The sequence below is a fragment of the Peromyscus leucopus genome, chromosome 1 (genome assembly GCF_004664715.2).
Source record: "Peromyscus leucopus breed LL Stock chromosome 1, UCI_PerLeu_2.1, whole genome shotgun sequence".
NCBI classification, from domain to species: domain Eukaryota; kingdom Metazoa; phylum Chordata; class Mammalia; order Rodentia; family Cricetidae; genus Peromyscus; species Peromyscus leucopus.
The window spans coordinates 135,085,612-135,106,352 of NC_051063.1; the positions used below are offsets into that span (position 1 = coordinate 135,085,612).

The 20,741-nt window shown below is 45.8% G+C and overlaps 1 protein-coding gene across 4 annotated transcripts in view; it reads left to right on the top strand.

The window, feature by feature from the left end:
- Ntrk3 (neurotrophic receptor tyrosine kinase 3) overlaps window positions 1-20,741 on the top strand; it is a 372,046-nt gene that overhangs the window by 283,436 nt on the left and 67,869 nt on the right. For all 4 annotated transcript variants that reach the window (XM_028879200.2, XM_028879201.2, XM_028879202.2 and 1 more), the window contains exon 13: window positions 16,630-16,760. In XM_028879200.2, the coding sequence (XP_028735033.1) occupies window positions 16,630-16,760 (131 nt within the window). The remainder of the gene's footprint in view (window positions 1-16,629; window positions 16,761-20,741) is intronic.

The following is a 20,741-nucleotide window of genomic DNA, read 5'->3' on the forward strand; positions in this document are numbered from 1 at the left end:
AATTAAGTTTTTAACTATTTTTTAAAAATTATATTGGTTTGCTTACCATGGTCCAGAATGGGAGATAAAGACTAGGAGAGTGGAAGTCCAGCTAGGAGACTGTGGGCCAGGAGAGGAACCCTCACAGCTTGGGTTGGGATGGAAGTGGAATGATGGGGACAGCTGATTCATAGCAAATGTGGACATCTGATGGGTTTATTAGTGAGTGTGGGAGTCTTGTGGAAAGAGCCATCACACAAGAGCCATGGACCTAAGGTTATTAAAGGAATAGGCTGCCACATGCCACATAGGGAAGGCTTGGGGAAGGTCAGGTTCATGAGTAAAGACCATGAGTCCTTTGGCCTATGTTACATATGAAAGTCCATTACATACCAAACAGATCTGGTAGGGACTGGGATAATGATGAATGCATAAGACAGATGGCTGCTGAGAGTCTGAGAGCTCTTCCTTGTATAGACATTGCTCACAGCCTTCTAAGGATGATTAAGGCTGGGGAGGCTGAGGCTGACTTGCTCCTCATGACATACCTTCAGAGATTGCTTTCATTAAGGGACATTAGTGTGCAGGTTGTCTTAACATCTAGACATGTTTGTGAGTCTTCATCCCATTGCTTGAAACTTGCCTTTGGTGACCTGTTTTGTGCTCAAAATACCACGCATCTGCAGTGCAGGCTTTCTCTTGCAGCAACATACATTACCTAATGGTGAATCGTAGATCTTCCTCTTCAGAGTCCTCCAGCTACCTCAGCAGCAGAGTCCCCATGTTGCCTTGTTCCCCTTTTCTCTTCCAAGTCTCCTGAGTTCTCTTGACTCATTTCTCCCCAGAGAAATCTAGTTACCACACTTCAGTGCCCAGAGCAGCTCAGTGCCTTCCTTACTCAGCCTTGTGCCTGCTTTTGCATTTACACAGACTAATTAATGTGCTCTGCTACCCAGTGGAGCCTACAGGAGCTCTGAGGCCCAGTAGGAACTTACTGGGAAGAGTCTCTCTTCTCTGAAAATGTGCTGACAAGGCTAGGGGTATAGCTCGGTGATAGGAGGCCCTAGTTTATATTCCCTGTACCTTAAAAACAAGCCAACAGAGAGAATAATATGGCAACCTAAATAACACTAAACATGGTGATAACTATCTTGTTTATTTATTTTTGAGACAGTATCTCATGTATTCCATGCTAGCCTCAAACTTTCTACGCAGCCACACATGACCTTGAACTTCTGATACTCCTCCCTACACCTCCCCGGGGCTTGGATTACAGGTGTTTACCCCCATATTTAGTTTATGTGGTACTGGGTCTCATGCATGCTAAGCAAACATTCTATCAATTGAGCTACATTCCCAGACAGTTTTTTATTGCTGCTGGTAAAGAATGGCAAAACTAGAAACTTCTCATCTGACTGTTTCATGCAAATCATCTCCAAAGACATTTTTTACATTTACACATAAAGCATTTGGGACTTAAGGAAGGCAGATAGGATACCAGACAGATACCCTGGAATGTTGATCATGGGAACCACCACATGGTATTGGAATTTCTGGGTGTTATGGTTTAGATGTGAAAGACCCTACAGGTTTATGTATTTGACCACTTTGTCCCCAATGATGGCTGTTTTAGGGGGTTATAGAGGCTTTAGGATGAAGAGTCTCCCTGGAGGAATTAGGTCACTGACTGGGACTATGAATTATAGCTTGACCCTGGTTCTGGCCACAGTCTGTCAGCTTCTCCATCTTCTGGAGCAATTCAAGCAAGCAGCTTCCACAGTCATGTCCATTGAGGCACTGTCTCTACCCAAACGGACTGTATTCCTTCAAACCCAGAATCAAAGTAAATTCCGTTAAGTTACTCCTCTCCAGCTATTTGGTTGAAGCAACTGGGCAAGTATCTAATGTTCTAAGTGACTGGTATGTTTTTTTTTTCTAGACCAACAGGAAGACCAGACTAGGAGAGTTGGATTCCCTGTGCTCCCACATAATGGCCAGCTTCTGGCACACACTTAATCATGGATTTAATGAGCATGCAGTCCCTTGGCCACATGACAGAGTCCAGATTAATACCCTCATGCCCTTTACTATCAAAAATGACAGGTATTTTGAGCTGGCTCCCCTTTTGTCTAGTTTGGCCATTGTGGGGATTTGGCTAGAGTCATCAGCTGTACTTATCAGGCATGCTTAGAACAAGGGTCCCTTACAGACTTTGCATGCATGGACATCTTCCAGCATTCTATCTACCTTCTTAAACTGAGTCTCAGACATGGAGCCTCACATTTGCCATCATGCTATTCAGCCATTCCTATGACTCCATATGCCTATGTAAAGGCACTCACCAAAATCACCCAGTGTGACTTCCTCCTTCTGGAAGCTCATCATCAGTTGCTTGCTGCCCACCAGCCTCCTTGAGCCTTGCTCATCCTGAGAAACCCTGACCCTATGTGGTGTGTAGCTTATAACATACATCCAAACAAAGGGCTCCATTTGGCAGCTGAGGCCTGGGGCAATCAGAATTATTTACTGCTGAAAGTGGCTTCGTGGTTCAGGTGAGCATGGGGTGCAGATGTGTTCTTGGAGGAGCTACAATCTTTGAATCTGCTCTCAAGTCTGTGTCCAGGTGTGAAGATGAGTAAGCATCTTAGCCTAGGCATTCACTTAGTGCCTGCACTGTGCTAAGTAAGACAGTTCCAGACTAATAATAACTCACTTCCCTACAAATATCAGCAGTACTTAGCGCTTTTTCAGACCAGTCATCTCAGAGAAGTAAAATCCCCAGAGTCACACAGCTAGTTAGTGGCAGGCAGACCTGTGTGTATTAAGGCCAGAGCTGGGGCCTTTGCCATTCATGATATAAGCAGGGCTTCTCCAGCTCCTGCTGGTCCTGTAACATAGGACCAGGAAACCACACTGGTCTGGCAGTTCATGGTTCTCCCTGCCACACTCTAGCCAAAGAATTGTGAGTGATAAATGAAGGGACTTTCAAAGAGAAAAAAAAATCAGGTCCCATAAGCTTGCTGTGTCTTGCAGAGAATTTGCTCATGTACTTATAGATGGCATTGTTACATTGGCTCACACGTTTTTAACAGTGGTTAGGCTAAAGTACTGCAGATAGCATACCAAAGGAAAGCATGGCATGGCCCTTCATGCATCTTAAGTTAGTAACAACAGGAACTGTACAAACTCCATTTCCCAAACCCTGGCCCGTTCTGCACTTTGTTTTGGGGGGTAGGGAAGATCACCCCATTTTGACTCATTTCCAGCCAAATATTTAAATCCTTCCCGATTTTATTACTTGTGTTTCCTAAAGCCTTCTGCCTAAGTCAGGACCGGGAGTAACTAGATATTCATGTATGTTGATCCAAAAATCTCAGACATGGAAAAGTTAGGAGGAGATCCTTGTGGCATTAATATGTGACATATTTGCTGTAGGAGGTGGCCAGATACGCCAGGCCATGCGGCTGCTATACTGTCTGTGCTGAAAATAGGGAAGTGAGTGATGGTTGGCTTATAGAGTAACAAGATGGTGTAAGAAGTAGCTTTTCTGACATGTCCTTTCATTACAATTAGTGAGGAGACTGAGAGGGCTGGGCAAGGATGCCGTGGCTGAGGGTTGCTCCCTCAAGTGTTGGCAGGAGAAGATGAGATCAACAGTTCAGGTCTCGGGTCCTGTCTGAATCCTGGTATAAGTTTAAGGAGCTCTTCAAATCTTTCCTCTATTGTCAATAAAGATTGATACTAGAGGAACAGAGTTGGGCAAGGATGCTAGGAAGAGCTTGTTTTCGGGCAGAGTAGAGAAAGTGGAATGGTCCATGGTTGAAGGTAGCCACAGTGCATCTGGAGTCAAAGTTGAAAACTTCCAAGGCAGTTTGAAGGGGTGTGGAGGCCTATGTGCAGAGTTAGAGGGCAGGGCTTTTCCTAGCATGTCTGAGGTTGGTGTCTCAGAGACACAACCTTAATTCTTTAGAGATTGGTCAAGGGTGTCCAGTTAGAGATTGGCATCTGTTAGCAACATGTGCCTGGGGGGTGTTCAATGGATATTTCTCTACATTCTGCTGACTGTCAGTCCCAGGAGCCTCTTGACCTTCAATTTCTAGAACCTTCCAAAGAACTTTAAAAAAAAGAAAACATGATATGGATATCATCCAGAGTCTAAATTTTTATATGCCACTCCATTTCTTTAAGTGCCAAGAAAACTATAAAGTGGTGATTTCTGATCCAAGGCATCATTTATATAAGCATTTACTAATGACCTCAGCCAGTACCAGGGAGGTTGCAAGCTTAGAGTTTGGTGAACTTGAATAGATTTAACTTAAGAGTACACAGAGAGATTTCATAGGTCAAGTGTGTGCGTGTGCGTGTGTGTGTGTGTGTGTGTGTGTGTGTGTGTGTGTGTGTGAAGTGTTTGGTAGAATTTAGAATCATTGGCAATGGGGGTGGGGTAGGGGGGTGGTTCAGGAGACAGGCCAGAAACTCATCGACCAGCGTGCTTAACATCTGGTGTGGGGAACTTTTGGAAATCAGCTTAGAGGATGTGGTGGGAAAACACCTGGCGAAGCAAGTGGTCTTCAACAGGGAGAAGCAGGGATCCAACTCCTGGAGGCCGTGCGGAACGAATCTGCTGGCTGCTCCAAGCTCAGGCTGCCTACGCCCGGGGCCTGTGCAGAGAGACCCACAGGCTCTCTTCTCTGACCTTGTTCCTGTCATAGGCCTGGATGAAGTGGATGAGGGCTAGATCAGGGAGCTTAGAGAGGGTAGTGGTGGGGAGTGAGGTGGTGAGAAGTACTTAGCTGAAGCCTTAGTGTAGGATTGCCGTGTGGGGTAGGGAATGAAAGCAGCCTCTTCTCTGGAAAGGTCCCAGCATAGACTCCCTAGGCTCCCTCACGGCCTCTACAGTCTGGATCTTGGCCTTGGGGCTTCCAACAGAGCCTGATAGAAGGAATATCCAAACCTTGAAGTTATTTGAAGGAATCTTGGCTAGAAATGAAGGGGTGTATGCAGGGTGAGCCTGCAGAGGCAAAAAGCCTTTTGTCCTGATGGGCGAAAGGAAGCCTCTGTTGGGGCTGAGCCGAGCTGGAAAGAGAGGTAGCCGTCAGCCTCTGGGGCAGAGAGAGGATGTGGGGATTAGCAGGTGAGACATATGACCATCACGTCTTCATGCACTTGGGGGAAGACAGGAAGCTCAGGTCTGGATGACTCAAACTGCCAGACTGTAGCTCTGCTCACCCACAGGGCAAGAACTCTTTCTAGCCAACATGCCTATTCACCAAGGGGTGACAGCTGCCTGTAGACTTTAAAACCCTACTCCAGAAGGGTAAAGATGTATCTGTGCTCAAGAAAGACTCTAAGGATTATGGATCCCATGTGGACATACTAATTCATGTGGAAATCTTCCTTTCCCCTGCTTCTCCCTTTTTGGTGGCCTCAGAGCTCCCCTCTATGAGAGGAACTAATATAAAACCTCCCCAAAGAAAAGCCATCCAAGTCTCTAAGATGAGGTGCCCTGGTCCTTGCTGGGTGACCTGTTTCACCTCCTAGTGCTATGTATAAAGCGTTACCTGTCATTGAGTTCACAGTTCAGGGGAAGAGCAAAAGTGAGCAAATTTCTTTAGCCTTGCAATTTTCTTCCAGAAAGGGGTAAATGGATGTTATACAGACCAGGCCTGTGCCCATCAGTGGCTGGAACTCCCATCCCTCCCAAAGAACCCAGTGAAGTCACATCAGAACTAAAGCTCATCTTGGCTGAGGACATCGTTTCTCTTCATTACACAGCAAGGATGTTTGGAGCTTCTTTCTCCAGCTGTCCTTGAGTTGGTCTTACATAAGAGAAGGCAAACTAGATAGAGAAGGGTCTATGCCACCTCATTTGACGTTAAAGACAGACATTCTAGAGACGGCAGAAGGATCTTTTCAAGAACAAAGAAAATCAAGAGAATGTGTCAGGAGGAAAACATCGCCCTAGGGGAATGGGTGGATGTTTGCTACTGGAAGTGGGGGTGGGCTCCCCAGATAGAGAAGTGTGTGGGCTGCCAGTCACTAGGAATGACTAGAGTTGGTATCTGTGGACCTATTCCTACATTGTGTAGGGGGCTATAAAGAAACAGTCTAAGGATTTTGGAGTCTAAGGATTTTGGTCCAGGTTATCAGAGTTTTGAAACTGTCAATTCAAAACTATGCTGTGTTGGGCATGGCAGTGGTCACCTGTCATCCCAGAGCTCAGGAAATGGAATCAAAAGGAGCTTGGCTTCCATGGCAGCCTGAACTACAAAGGAGGTCATACCCACAAAAGCCAAAATAATCTTAAAATTTAAATTAAAAATAAAGATTAGCTCAAAGGACTTGATGCTATAGACTAAGATCTGCCGGGCACCTCTGCGCTTCCACAGTGTGCACCTTTTTCTTATCTCATTTAAAGATTCCACAGCTTTGTGTAGGGGAAGCATTATTGCTGTTATTATTACTTCTGTTTTCTAGGGGAGGAATCTGAGACTGAGACAGGTACCATCGTCAGGGAGGACCATTGAAAGGCTAAGCCAAGTGGAAAAGGGAAGAACAAACTGGTCTATTTTCTCACTCAGTACATTTCAGTTGCTTCACTGTGTACATATAATCTCACTGACTTCTCCTTGAGATGGAGATTTGCTTAATGTCACCCATGAAAACATCCAGGCTGAAGATGGCACTATACAATGAATGCACTGTCTAGTGCAGTTCTACACAGTGCTACCTCATCCCAAAGACATGTCCTTTGCCACTTCCCTTACTCTGACACGATGTTTATTCCCATCCCTTCTTCATTTTTAGGCTTGGTATTCTAAATTGGGATATATTGTTGCCTATTGAGATAGGTCTCATAACACTATTTCCTCTCCTTCCTGTGAAGGGACTCCATTTGCTCCCATATCCAAAGAAGTTAATAGCTATAAAAAGGCAATGGTGGATCCCAGAAATGGATGCTTGTGGTCCTCTGGTCTGCGCTTCTTTAGTTTGACCTGATCTCAAGATTTCTTGTTTGGAAATCAAGGCTCCAGGTGCCCAGAAGTCTAGATCTTGGTCCAATACTCTAGAGCAGGAAGAAATGACTATGAAATAATTTTGCCCGGTGATTGCTTGTGAGAACAGGACCTCACAGGAAAGACTTTTAGGGTGGAGTTTGTTGCCTTAAATGGGGGTGGGACAGGGGCAGCATCTCTGGGCAGCTGCTGGAGCAGAGGAGTCTCTGGGAAATGGCAGGGTGGCATGGACCCCTTGAATGAGGGCTTGTCATCATCTCACTGGAAAGGAGCTATCCAGGCTAGAAGAGGGAGGATGTAAGGAACTGGGTAAGTCGTCAGAGACAGATTCCTAGCCAGGGCCTGAGCATCATCTTTCAGCACCTAGCTTCTCAATTCCAGATGGCTTTCCTTGGGGACTTCCTTTGCTCTTTACTCTTGGCTCCAGCCGCCAGTGCTTAATGAGAGCCAGAGGCGTTCTTGCCCCAAGAAGGGTCAACACGCCAAGCCAACAAAGACGTGGGTGTGCAAGGGCAGGTGTGGTGTGGTTACGGAGGTGATGGCAGGAGCCACAGCGTCAGTGGATGGTTGTCCTCACACCAGTGGAGCTCGGAGGATAGCACCTGGGAACAGGGACACATCTGAACTTCAGCCTCCCTTGCTGAACTTGTGTCAGGAGACGTGAGTTGGAAATTGCCCCAGAACAGACAGTCCCCTTCTGATCCCTCTCTCTTCCCCGAGTCCAGAAACAGCAGGGTGTCTTATGTATGCATTCATCTTGGTAGGAACACATTGTCTTCATGTCCTATGTCACTGCCTCTAGTTTCAGGGTGTACATGTACCCCTGGGCATGACCTATGTTCCCCGTTCCTCAGCAGACCAGACCACAGAGGCTCTTTGTTTGGAAGTCTGAGGTGTTCAGAGGTGATTCTCACACCTGTCCTGGTTCAACAGAATCTTTATTCTTCAGGCAAGCCTGGGAGTCAGGACATAAATAAGTCTGCTCTCTGGGACTTGCTGGATCCCTTCCCACCCTCACTCATTCCTTTTAACTACTCCCCCAACTTCCCTTCTTCCTTTCTCTTTGTAGTGTTCTCCCTGCCTACATCCATGCTTCAGATGGGACTTTAATTTATTCATTTGCTCATCAAATATTTAGTGAGTTCCTTGTGTGTACTGGGCGCTGTGCTAGGCTTAACTGATGGCCTCCAGTAACATATGACAGTGGCCTCTTGACTTGAATTCTTTGGGGATGCTTTGCAAAAGCATCCAACTGCAAAGCTGTGAAGGAAGCTCAGGCCTCTGGAGAGGAGATGCTAGGGCGGGCTGTAGGCTGACAGCAGGAGGATCTGCGTTCTTAGATAAACAGTACTGAGTCAATGTTTCCTTAGGGCAGCAACAGCAATGGACGGTACTGGTGTTCAGTGGCACCATATCCTCATCTCCATATGACTGTTAGCTCATTTGCTTAGTCATTTTAAAAGATTCTACAGAGTTCTCCTCTCAGCTTTCCAGCCTTAGAAACGTGTTCTACAAAGGTCCTTGCCATTCCCTCCAGAGATCTTACTCTGAGAGGGGAAACCATCCAGGGACTGCCTTGTAAAAATTGTTATTTGAACAGTTCTACCATGCTGTGCCCTTGTGTCTGTCTAGGAAGAGGTGGCTGGGTTAGCTGCAGACCATAGCATGAAGTCTGCCATTAGCCAGGGAGATGCTCGTATATAAGATCACCAGGAACATCTACTAGTCCCCAGAGAGACACAGCCAGAGGGCCGGAAGGAAGGTGGGGGCAGGCCTGTGCCAGCAGCAGCAGACATGCCTGCCTGCCTGCCATGGTAAAGGCCAGGCTCTTGCCCTCCTGGCAGAGTGCTGCCCCTCCGTGATTTAGAGCTGGCCCTCTTCCTTCTGCCGCTTCTAAAACCCACAGTTGGAGCTCCTCAAATGTTATTCTTTCCTGCTTAAAGACATTCCATTTCATGTGTAATTAAATGTGTGATATTGAATTAATGTTTTCTTCTGAGCCTTTTTGGCAGTCTGAGAGCCTAGGGTCTGGTTAGTGCTAAGAAAGCACACACTCTTCTCAGTGAGCTTCCTTTCCTCTCCCTGTTCCCTTGTCCCCTCTCTCCTGTCAAGAATCTCCCCGTCCTTCAACAGCAACCCTGGGGCCTGGCCCCTCTCTCTGCTCCTCAGTGGAGTCCTAAAGTGGGGCCCTCCAGTGCAGTTCTCTTGAGACATGAGCTCAGGGGTGGGCACCGAGCTGGCAGAGACAAAGTCTCTATGTCTTTATGGAGGCCACCACTCTTGTCTATGTAGTGATGCCAGCTCAGAGCAGAGAGCCTTTCTCTGCCAAGGGGAATGGGGCCTGATGTGGCTGAAGAATGGCAATTGTCTGCTCACACATTCTCCCCCCTTTTCCACAGCTTTGTTATCTATGGTTTCAGTTACACACAGGTAACTGCAGTCTGAAAGGATTACTGTTTGTCCCGACTCTCTCAATATACCACACTGGCTAACTCATCACTGCATGTTATTATAATTATTATATCATGAGTATCATATATAGTATTATATATAATCTATATATTATAGATTAGACTTAACCATAGCTGTGCATGTACGGGAAAAAGCTAGTTTCACATTTCCACAGGGGCTCTTGCAATTTCTCCTTTGTGCATAGGGGGCATTACTATACCAGACTTTGCAGTTTGACAGCCCACCTCTGATAGCTAAGGGGTCTTGGGCAGGCCTCAGCTCCCTCTTCTGGAGTATCAGAAGAGCAACAGGCTGTATTTCACTTTAGAGCCTTACAAAGATAGATGGGGAGGCACATGGAAGTGCTTACTTAGTCTTGCACGGACAGGTGCTCAATCAATGGGAGCTATTTTTACTATTAATAAGGGAATAAGGAATACCGCAAAGTAAAAAGAGACAAGCACGGCGTAGAATAGGGTCCATGAGAGAAAGGTCCAAGAGGCCTTGGCAATAATGCCAGGAACCAGTTGAGAACCGAGTGTTAAAGGGGACCATCCCTTGGGGTTGTATTGGGTCTGGAGGCTGTTTCTGAGCCTCTTATACTCCAGGGTTCAGGGATGGATCATGCATATGTCCCTGAGGACAATAACAGCTGACGGTCTTCTGTGTGTGAATTAAGGAGCATGCTCCTTTGAGGGGTCTGAGTTTGTAGCTCCACGTGCGGCAGTCAGGATTGCCATAATTCAGAGTCACCGGACCTGAGGATCTGGTGTATCTCCACTGATAAACGCCTGTCTTGAGGAGGAGGCTGTCTCTGCCTCTTGATGTCTTTATTCCATTGTCTGGCCAATCTCCTCCCACAAACTATTTTTGACTCCAATGAAGAGGAGGCTAAATGTTGTGGTGGCAGGCTGGGGCAGACTGGCGGTGACCCTGAGTCAGTGCCTGCCACCCCTGAACATCCGCAAGCCATTTTGTTTCCAGAAGATGATAATTATCATCCTTCCTTCAATTTTTTTTTTGAACCCGCTGCTTTGTTTGCACATAGGCTGAGCTTTTAGGAGATGTAGGTCTCACAGAAAGACAGAATCACACGTGTGCTAAATGTCAATTATAGTTCACGTTTTCTACTAACTCTATCATCTGAAGAAACTTTTTATATGTGTCTATGTGTGGGCACATATGTGGAGGCTGGAGGCATCATTGGGCATCATTCTTCAGGTGACCCCCACCTTTTGAGATGGAGTTTCTCATTGGCCTAGAACTCCCTGGTCAGGCTAGGTTGGCTGGATAGTAAGCTCCAGGGATCCTCCTGCCTCAAACTCCCCAGCACTAGGAGCACACATGTGCATTGCCACAGGAAGTTTTCTCCAAGTATGTCCTGGGGATGGAGCTCAGGCATGAGCCGTCTCCCAGGCCTAATATCTAAAGTCCGTTTTCTTAATTGTTCTGCAAAGTTACTACCCATGTGACCAATTTACAGATGAAGAACTGGAGGCTTGGAGAGAGAATAGAGCTAGGAAAATGACAGAGCCAGGATTCCAGTAGTGTGATAATTTTAGTGGGTTTTGATCTTTCTTCATCCCTGGGCTACAGAGCTGAGCAGTTTCTGGCTCCCCTGTCTATGTGAACAGAGATGTGATATTGTCTCTCATTAGTCTCTCTGGGTTCAGCCACATCAGATCATCCCGAGTAAGTAGCTGGGTAAGTCACAGCAGGAGTTTCATAAAAGTCTCTCTCAATACTATCAACCCCCAGTCTTGGATAAAGCAGCCTAAGCAAACAGACAACCAACAAAGCCAGCCGACCCACTGGCCTCTCAGGGACCGGAGTGCTTGAGGCCAAGCTCGATGTAGATCTGGGAGATTCTCCCTGAGGTGAGTCTCACACATGGAACAGTGACTCAGGTCCCTACTGCAGAGGGAGGGTTCTGGAAGCAGCAAATGAAATACAGACTCCACATTGGTGTCAGAAGGGTCACTTGCCCTGTGGGAACCAGGGGATCTATAGGTGGCTTCTGGTGGAATCCCACCAGGGGCTCTCTGGCGAAGAGGAGTTTGAGATGAGCCTTGGTAGAAGGTCCTAGTCACTGTTTACATTTCCCAAGACCCTTCTCCATTATATACCAGCCCCTAGTCCCTCACCAGTCCTTACTTATTAGAAATAGGACATTTCCCCCACACCCCATCTGCACATTTCTCTGTCTTTTCCTCCTCCCTTCTAGCATCCCAAAGCCTGAACCTCATGACCTGGATGCTGCCATTCCAGCCAGCCAGGCAGTAAGGAGACTGATACCTTCTTCTCTTAGGAGAAGCCATCACCTTTTGGCTTGTGGGTCAGATGGCTTCACCAGCCACAGCTCTGAGCAGCATGATGGGAACTAAGAATAAACAGAGAAGGGGCCCAAATAGACATGTAGAGGTCAGAAATGAAGCAGTTCACTCCAAGCCAATCCTTGGGGCCCCTCAATTCCACACTCTCCCCCATCCATACACTTCCTAGAGCTTGGTGGGTTCTGGATGGTGTCCAGTGGGAGGCTCCTGCTCCTGCCATTGGGACAATGTTGTAAACGAGTCCCAGAATGAGAAGTGTGGGAGAAAAAGTGGATAAAAGAGGGTTAACATTTGGACAGGACCCTTTTGGTGACTATAGACTAAGGACAAAGTAAGGAAGGGCTGCTTGATGAAGAGGAAAGGACAGAGGCTCAGGAATCCCCACAAGGAAAGGCTTTTCTTGGCCATGGTTTATCTCTGAATTCTGAAGGGTATCACTGGTCTTTATTTTATCTGTGAAAGGAGTGCAGTGACTCTCAGATCCTTAGGAGAATGAACACTGCCCACCTTGTATGACTGGCCATGTGCACATTCCCTTTGCTTTATTTCTCCATTTGTGAATTCAGGGAAAGAACAGCTGAGACTGCATTTTGGAGTCCAGCCTCCTTGGTACATGGGAGCGTCCACATGGAAGGGATTTATGCCATGCATTTGGCTTCTAGTCAGTGTCTCTCTGCCAAAGTTCCCCATTTACCTTGTGGGGCTTCTTGTCCCCACAGCCAGGAATTCATTCTTTATTGGAGGAGGATTTGGGGTGGGATGGAATCTGCTTTTATTTCTGGCTCCTTCTCCTGATCCTAGCTCTTACCACTTGACCAGGGATAAACACACATATTGATCTTAAATTCCCTTTACTGTGAAGACAAGAGGATGAAACAAGGAAACTTTATTCTGAGCCATTGGGCATTTTCTTGTCCCTAAAAGGATTCATTTGCATGTTTAACCAAAATACTTTGGCCTGTGGTAGGCTCTAGCCTGCCTTGTTCATGTTCCTGTGGAGAGTAAGAGAGTGAATTTCTCACAATGTGCTCACCTGCCCCCTGCCTGGTTCAAAGCCCTCAGCTGCCATGCTCACATCACCACCAGCAGGAAGTCTTGAAAAGATGCTAGGCTCTCAACACAAAGGTGGAAAGCCATTCCCGAATGATATTCCCACTTGGAGCCTCTGAGTTTTTCTGAGCCCTGGACTCTTGCGGTCTAGGGAGGGAGGGGGGCTTTCACACATGACCCAGGCATAGCAGCTGAAAGAGGGAGTCCAGCTCTTTTTTAAGCTCCCCAGTTCTCATTTTGTACCCAGTATTGCTGAGAGCGGGAAGTCCTGAGGAGAACTAGCTCAGAGCTGAACTCAGCGACCACTGAACATTTAGTGTTGCTTTGCCTTTGTGGAGGGGTTTCTAAAACACAGGAAAGCCAGAGAGGCTTGGTCTCCAGAGCATAGGTAGGCAGCTCAGTCTTTTCAAACAGTTGACTCAGCCTAAGCCATATAGCTTGCAAGGGAAAGAGGGGCTTAGAAGCAAATCCAAGACCCATGACCTTCTCCTGGTTTTCTGGAGATGAGGTGTGATTTACCTGTTGGTAGGCATGGTGCTTGTTAAGTCCAACATGAGCAGGCAGCTGCTTTCTCAGTTAGCTAACTCCTCACTGCACAAAACACACCGTGTTCCAGTGGTCCTCAGCGTGTGCCTCCTGGATCAGCAATGTCAACATCATCTGGGAACTTAGAGATGCCCATTCTCAAGCCTCAAGATGGATGCGCTGGGTGGTAATCTCTGGGGTAGGAGCCCAGCAATCTGTTCTTAACAAACTCTCTGGATGATTTTGAGGGGACTGCCCACTGGTAAGTGAGAAGGAGGTTGGGATCAGGATCTGAGCACATACTCAGCTTTTCCTCAAATGGCTAGCTACTCTGGCACATCTTTACATTCTAGATGTCACACTGACCTCAGCACCTGGGGGAGACTGGGCTAGGCTTTCATTTCATCTTCTTCTAAAATAATACTAGCCATGATGAAAATGATATTTTACCTTATTTACAATTTAGAATTCATTTATTGTATTACTTTCCTGGAGAGAGATGGACCAACAAACATCTGTTCACCTAAGGTAGGATAAAGATAACACACTGAATCCAACTTGGCAAACAAATGACTATCAGAGTTACAGGAATATGAATGACTCAAAACCAGCTGTATCACTGAAAACTCCTACCTCAGCATGAGTCAAAAACTGTATCAACGGAGTTCTCTCTCAGGTAGCCTACTGCATGCTATACACATTAGCACCTTCGATGACCATGTGGAGCTGCAAGGATTATGTGTGGCTAGAGTAGGAGCAGAGAGGAGAGAATGGCTGAAATCTCAGGTGAGAGTCTGACTATATCCCCAACCCCACTATAGGGTATAGTAATAAGGCCGCTCTCTCTCTCTCTCTCTCTCTCTCTCTCTCTCTCTCTCTCTCTCTCCCTCCCTCCCTCCCTCCCTCCCTCCTCCCTCCCTCCTCCCCTCTCTCTGTGTGTGCATATACATGTGCACATAATATGAGTGTGTATGTGTGGCACATGCTTGTGTAACAGTGTATGTGTATAGGTCAGTGGACAGTCTTTGTCTTGGTCCCTACTTTCTTTGTTTGAGAACAGGCCTCTTGTTTTGCTATTGCATATACCAGGATGATTTGCCCACAGGCTTCTAGGGATACTCTGTCTACTGCCAGTCTCATCACAGGAACTTAAGATGAAGTATACAGCTACCACAACTGGCCTGGCTTGCCCAGCAAGCGCTTTATTCACTGAGATGTCTCCTTAGCCCAATAGGCTGATGTTGTGAGTCACAGTCACGGTGATTTCAGGATCACAATAGTCATGTGCTCCACAGAGGACAGAATTCCACAATACAAAAGTTTATAGACTTAAACATCCAGCTGCAGGAATAGACCCATTTTATAGATGAGGAATGTGAGACCTGGCCCCAGGCTGGAGAGCTGTCTAACCAGGACACATCTTCACTCCCTAGCCTTGCAGGGCTCCGTGTGTCATCACTAGTCACCTGGGGATGCCTAGGCAGTGGTGAGAAGAGGACTTCCCAAGAGAAACCTCGACTTCCCATTTTTCCACAGTGATACTTTTTAGCCTTACCCCCCCCCCCAGGCCAAAAATATACCACTCTTCAGAGGCTACAAGATATAGACAGGGAGGCAGAGCAAGGAAGAACTTTGAGTAGCTGAGCCGTCTCTCCAGCAGAGAAAACTATTTTCGTCCATCTGTTGTTGAAGACTGCCTGTAAGGAGAAAGGAAACAGGGGTAGGCCACTCTAGACCCCATGAAATATTGAACTCTGATAGGGAAAAGCAGTACCCAAACCTACCAAGGCACTGGGCCCAGCTTTTGAGCCATGCTCCTGCCGCTGTCACGTGGCTCCTCACTGTGGGGACAGTCTGCCACGGTTCTTCCACCTTCAGCTTTCACTGTTCGACAAGGTCATTGGAGAGGATCTTCTTTGCGGGCTTGGTGACGTGCTTCATAATGTTGATACAGGTATTTAATGGGCTTTACCTATTGAACAATTCATGTAAAGGTCGGCGAGTAATCTCCACCTCACTCCTTTCATCACCAGCCCCCTGCCTGGACAATTCCTTGGTAGCATTCTTTCCAAAGAGGTGGGAGGGCCGAGGTCATGGCTCTGCTCTCTCCTGGCAGACACACTTTAATTATGTTGCTAAATTAGCAGAACCACTGGCAACTCTTCCCTTTGCACAGACCCCAGTTCTAAGGCTGTCTTTGAAGTTGCCATTTGTGATCTCATTGGTTTACTTTCTCTCGGAGGAGCAGTACTGGCCAACTAGAGATTTTTCTGAAATAATTTTAGCTGCCTATGAGTGTTTTCTATCCTGAACAATGTGCTCTTGGGCTGTGGGTGTGTAGGTGTGTATGTGTGCATATGTATGTATGTGTGTGTGTTTGTACATGTGTACATGCATGTGTGTATCTGTGCATGTGAGTATATACATGTATGTACATATGTGTATGTATGTTTGTGTGTGTTTGTATGTGTGGGTGTGCATGTGTATGTGCATATACCTGTGTGTATATGTGGCTATGTGTATGTGTGTATGTTCATATGTGTGGGTGTACATATATTTGTGTGTATGTGTGTATTTGTATGTGTGTGCATATTTGTGTGTGTGTGTGTGGTGTGTGTGTGTGTGTGTGTGTGTGTGTGTTGAGCACATGTTTCTAAGTTTCTCCCAGGCACTAAGCCAACCTCTTAATCTGAATTATCTCATTTCATCACAAGGCTTCAGTGAGAGAGGTATTCTTGTTAACCCCATTTTACAAATGAGGAATTGTAGTCACTGGGATTAAATAGCTTTCCCAAACTGAAAGCAGAAAGGATGACAAAGAGTCAGGATTCACATCTGATTCTCAACACCATCCTGCCAACCTTGGTGTTTAAAGAGCTGCCAGCAGCTTGCTGGCATCACCTGGGGACTTGCTAGGGATGCAGATTCTCAGGCCCACTGAATCAGAACCTGTGTCTTGCCAAGGTGCCCCAGTTCATGTGCAGTATCACAGGAGGTGGAAGCAGCCTGCATTCAGTAACATCACTGACTCATGTCCATTAGCTTTGGTCCTCATCTCAGAAAGCTGTGTAGAGTAGTCAGCAGCCAGTCTAGCAGAAAGCCATGGTTTAATTCCATGTCAGACTTCACCCATAAAGAAATGACGATCTCTATGCCCAAACTGGGATGTGAACATTTGGCTCTTCCCATTGTGGACTCAGAAGCACTCTGAGATTCCTGTTGTCCTGATGGATGACAGAGCCTGACTGTCTGTCCCCTTTGTGATGCTTCTACAGATGTCCAGCACATCAAGAGGAGAGACATCGTGTTGAAGAGAGAACTGGGTGAGGGAGCTTTTGGAAAGGTCTTCCTGGCTGAGTGTTACAATCTAAGCCCCACCAAAGACAAGATGCTCGTGGCAGTGAAGGTAAATCCTGGGGCACATGGGCAAGCAGGACAGGGCCGGTGGTGGTCCTGTGAGGTGGAGGGCCATGGAGAAGGCGGTGTTGAACTGGTCTCAGACCCCATTAGGGACCCTTGGTCCAGAGTCAGTGAAGCTTCCAATAGACCAAACATGACTTTGGTTTTAGAACTGCAGTATGTAATGGGGCTATGCCTGAGGACAACTTCTGCCTGCGAAAGGCTCTGATTGAATGAGGATCTTTGGGTCACTCTCTTCAGTGAGTGGTCATATGCCATTTGCCCTAGACAGACATTTGGCCAGGTGTCTGGAGCAGAGCTGGATGGAAGGGGCTGTCTGAATGAATTAGAGGAGTCCCATTTCAAAGGTACTAGACATCACAGGGATTACAGGGAGATAGGGTTGGGGTGGTCACAGAATTAGCACCTGGAATTTGTGTGGGTGAAGTGTTGGGGGGATACATTCTAAAATTCCTGTTATGACATCTGAGCACAGGCCTCAAGAATACATGCAGAGGGCAACTTCAGTTACAGAAGGACCTTTAGCCCAGGACTGTGTGCCACTGAGCTCCAGGCAGGTTTGCAGCTGCAGATGGATTGCCGGAGCAGTGTGGAAGGAGCTTTGTTCCCACCATTGCCCTCCTCCAGCCTGGTTCAGCAGAAGGCCTTCTCTCTGTAGATTAGTGCTTAACTGGTCTTGATATATTCACCCAACAAGTGATCAGGCAGACTCCCTGAGGCTTGGAGCCATACTATAGAGTCAGGAGAATGAAGTGGCCTCCTTCCATATGCTCAACATGTTCTGAGGCCTTAGTGGAGTTTGTATGCTGTTCCAGAATGACAGATGACCGTAGAGATGGGAATGAGAGACATGGCCAGAGAGAAAGACACTCATTGGGACCTCAGAATGACCCCATCTTTAGTGCTAAATAAGCCTGATAGAAACTCCATCATGAAGGCAATTTATGCTTCTTTGACTTTTGGGTCTCTGCATCTACAGTCATTGGTGTTTATCTGTAGGTTGTCTCTGGCCACAGAGGGTGAACCATCTGACAGATACAGACAGGGTAGTTCAGAGTACCATCTGGCATGGGCGTCAGAGTGAGAGCTTGGATACAAATCCCAAATCCTTCACTGATCAACTACATGGCCTTGGGCAGAACATAAGGTGGACTTTAATTTTCCACTCTGAATGATAGGAGTAATAATATCTCCACCAAATGCTGATGACTAAGTAAATGCTCAACAAAGAGCAGTAATAGTTTTTTTTTAAAATAACTATTTATTCCTGATGCTGACAGCACCGATATATTTAGGCACATCATATATGACCCACCAAGCTTTTATTGACTATAAAGCTTACCAACATTTTTTCCTTTAAAGGACCAGAGACTAAATCTAAATATTGCAGTGTTGGAGGCTGTGTACTGCTGCATCTCTCAGCCCTTCCTGTGCAGCGGGAAGCAGCACAGACATCACATGAATTAGCATGAGTGACTGTTTTCCAAGACAGATATTTTACAAAAAACAGGCATCAATAGCTGATCTCTGTTTTGAAAATAACTACCTTAGACCATTGCTCTATGCAGGGCTGATGATTATTGTTGCTGTACATTCTTGGAATGAACTTGAATGTCTTGGACAAGGCTGAAGAAGAGGTTTCTAATTCTGTCCTTAACCTCTGTGTCTGCCCTGATCTGTTACGTTTAACGGGTAGAATGACACTCATCTACTGGCTTTCCCAGTGTCTGTCTGGGAAGTAGCAAAGGAACCAGATTGGGAATTTTCAACAGGAGATAAAGCAGTGACTGAGAGCCATGGGTCTCAGGCAGGTTTGTAGAGTGTCTGGCACAGAGAGGCACTTGCCAGAATGCGTGATGCAGAAACAATGTGTTTCTGGTTGCATCCATTCCAAAGGGTCTCCTTCTCCCCATGGGTCGGGGAAGCTCATGAGTGCTCTGGAATTTGACACCATTTGTCAAGCAATGGAGCTGCCTAGCCTAGCCTGCAGCCCTCAGAAGAGTCTCACGTTCTCCAAGACCACCCAGGAGTGGGAGTTCTCTGCTCTCTGTCCTTTCTGTAGTCTCATCCTTTGGCAAGCCTTTCCCTTGTGTTCTCATGTTGCTGCAGGGCAATTCTGTACTTGTGGGGGACACTGGCAAGCATAGACCAAGATTAGGTTTCCTCAAAATTGGGTGTGGGCTTTCAATCTGTTGGTAAGTACTTTTTTTTTTTTTTTTGCCCAGCAGTTAATATATATACAAGGGTATGACAAACACAGCCTGTTTTTTAAAGGTGCTTGCAGTCTCCTGGGAAGCCAAGCAAACACCTACAAAATACATGGAAGACAGGATAAGACATAGCATAGTCTGTGTATATGCAAGACATTCAACTCCTGATGCTCCTAGACCTGCAGGGGGACAACTTCTCAATACTCATCATAAATTGCAAATATATTTAGGCAGAGCTATTTGTGGTAGGTAGCACAGGCCTATAATCCCAGTACTCAAGAGGCTGATTTAAGAGGATTAGGATTTGATTCTAGCCTGGGCTACGTAGTGAGATTTTGCCTAGAAACAAACAAACAAATAGATAAGCAAGCAAGCAAATAGTCATTCATCATCTCCTAGCCATGCATTATGTTAAAGGGCAATGCTTGTCTTCTTGGTTATCCCATAGTGGACAGGGAACTATAGCTCACTGCTGCCATCCTCTATCTTAAGAGAGAACTGAATCACATTCAGCAGCCTAGGGAAAGGTCAAAATTCTAAGCTCAATGTCAGATTTCTATTGAATGTATTTTATTCTCACCATTAGATGTCAGGGATTATATGTAATACAATTCATAGTTTCAAACTGGTGACATCACTTTTAAATAGTTGTTTAATACCCAGTCCATGCACACAGCATTGGCACCCAACCAAACTTCTTGTTTGGCACATGGGAGACACTTTCTTATTTTATATATATTATATGTGCAATATATATACACACACATATATAAATATGTATGTATACATATACACCTACACACATATATAAATATGTATGTATACATATACATGTGTATATACACACACACACATATATAAATTTTCCCTTTCTCTGTCACTCTGTTCTGTCCTGAGAGGTCCTCAATGCTCTTCCAGTACACAGTGCATTCCTGTACTTTAATCTGTTTAATTTTTCTGTCTGTGGAGTACTTTTTTTTAACTTTAGTGACCATGTGGTTTATTTCCAAGACATCGAATTGTTCCTAATTTTTCTTCTTTTAGCTTTCTGTGTTATTTATCTTTGTTTTTTGTCTATATTTGTGGTTTTTCTTTTTCTTTTTCTTTTTCCCCTTTTGAGGTGGGATTCTACTATGTAGTCCTAGCTGACCTGCATTCTTCTATGTAGCCTAGCCTAATCTCAGACTTGTGGTAATCCTCCTGCTTCTACCTCCCAAGTGCTAGGATTATAGATATGCATTACCATGCCTAACATTACATGTATACTGATCATACACTTTGTTTATTTGCATGTCTATTTGCCATGTGTGTATACACAGTACCTGAATGTGTGGAAGTCAGAGAACAGCTTTCAGGAGTTGATTCTCTTCTACCACATGAGTCCATGGGACTCAATCCATATCTTCAGGCTTGATGACAAGTGCTTTTTCCCTCTGAGCCATCCTGCTGGCCTATATATTGTTGTTTTCATAAGAAGCAATTATTTCTTCATTTTCTTGGAAAATGTCCTTGTTTCAAAATAAATATGGGTCTGGTCTGCAGCAATTCAAGTTCCTGTTTTGACAGTTTTCACAACTTGGATTTAACATGATATTTCTTTTAATACATCTGAGCCTTGGTATTTGGATTTCTCTGGGATTGGAGGGTTGTTTTGATCTGTGTGGAGTGCTCCTGACTCCCAGTTATAGTGATTTAAATTGGAGCAAGAACTGGAAGCATCTGTGAAACATTCTGAGGAGAGAATATCAGGGTTTTAG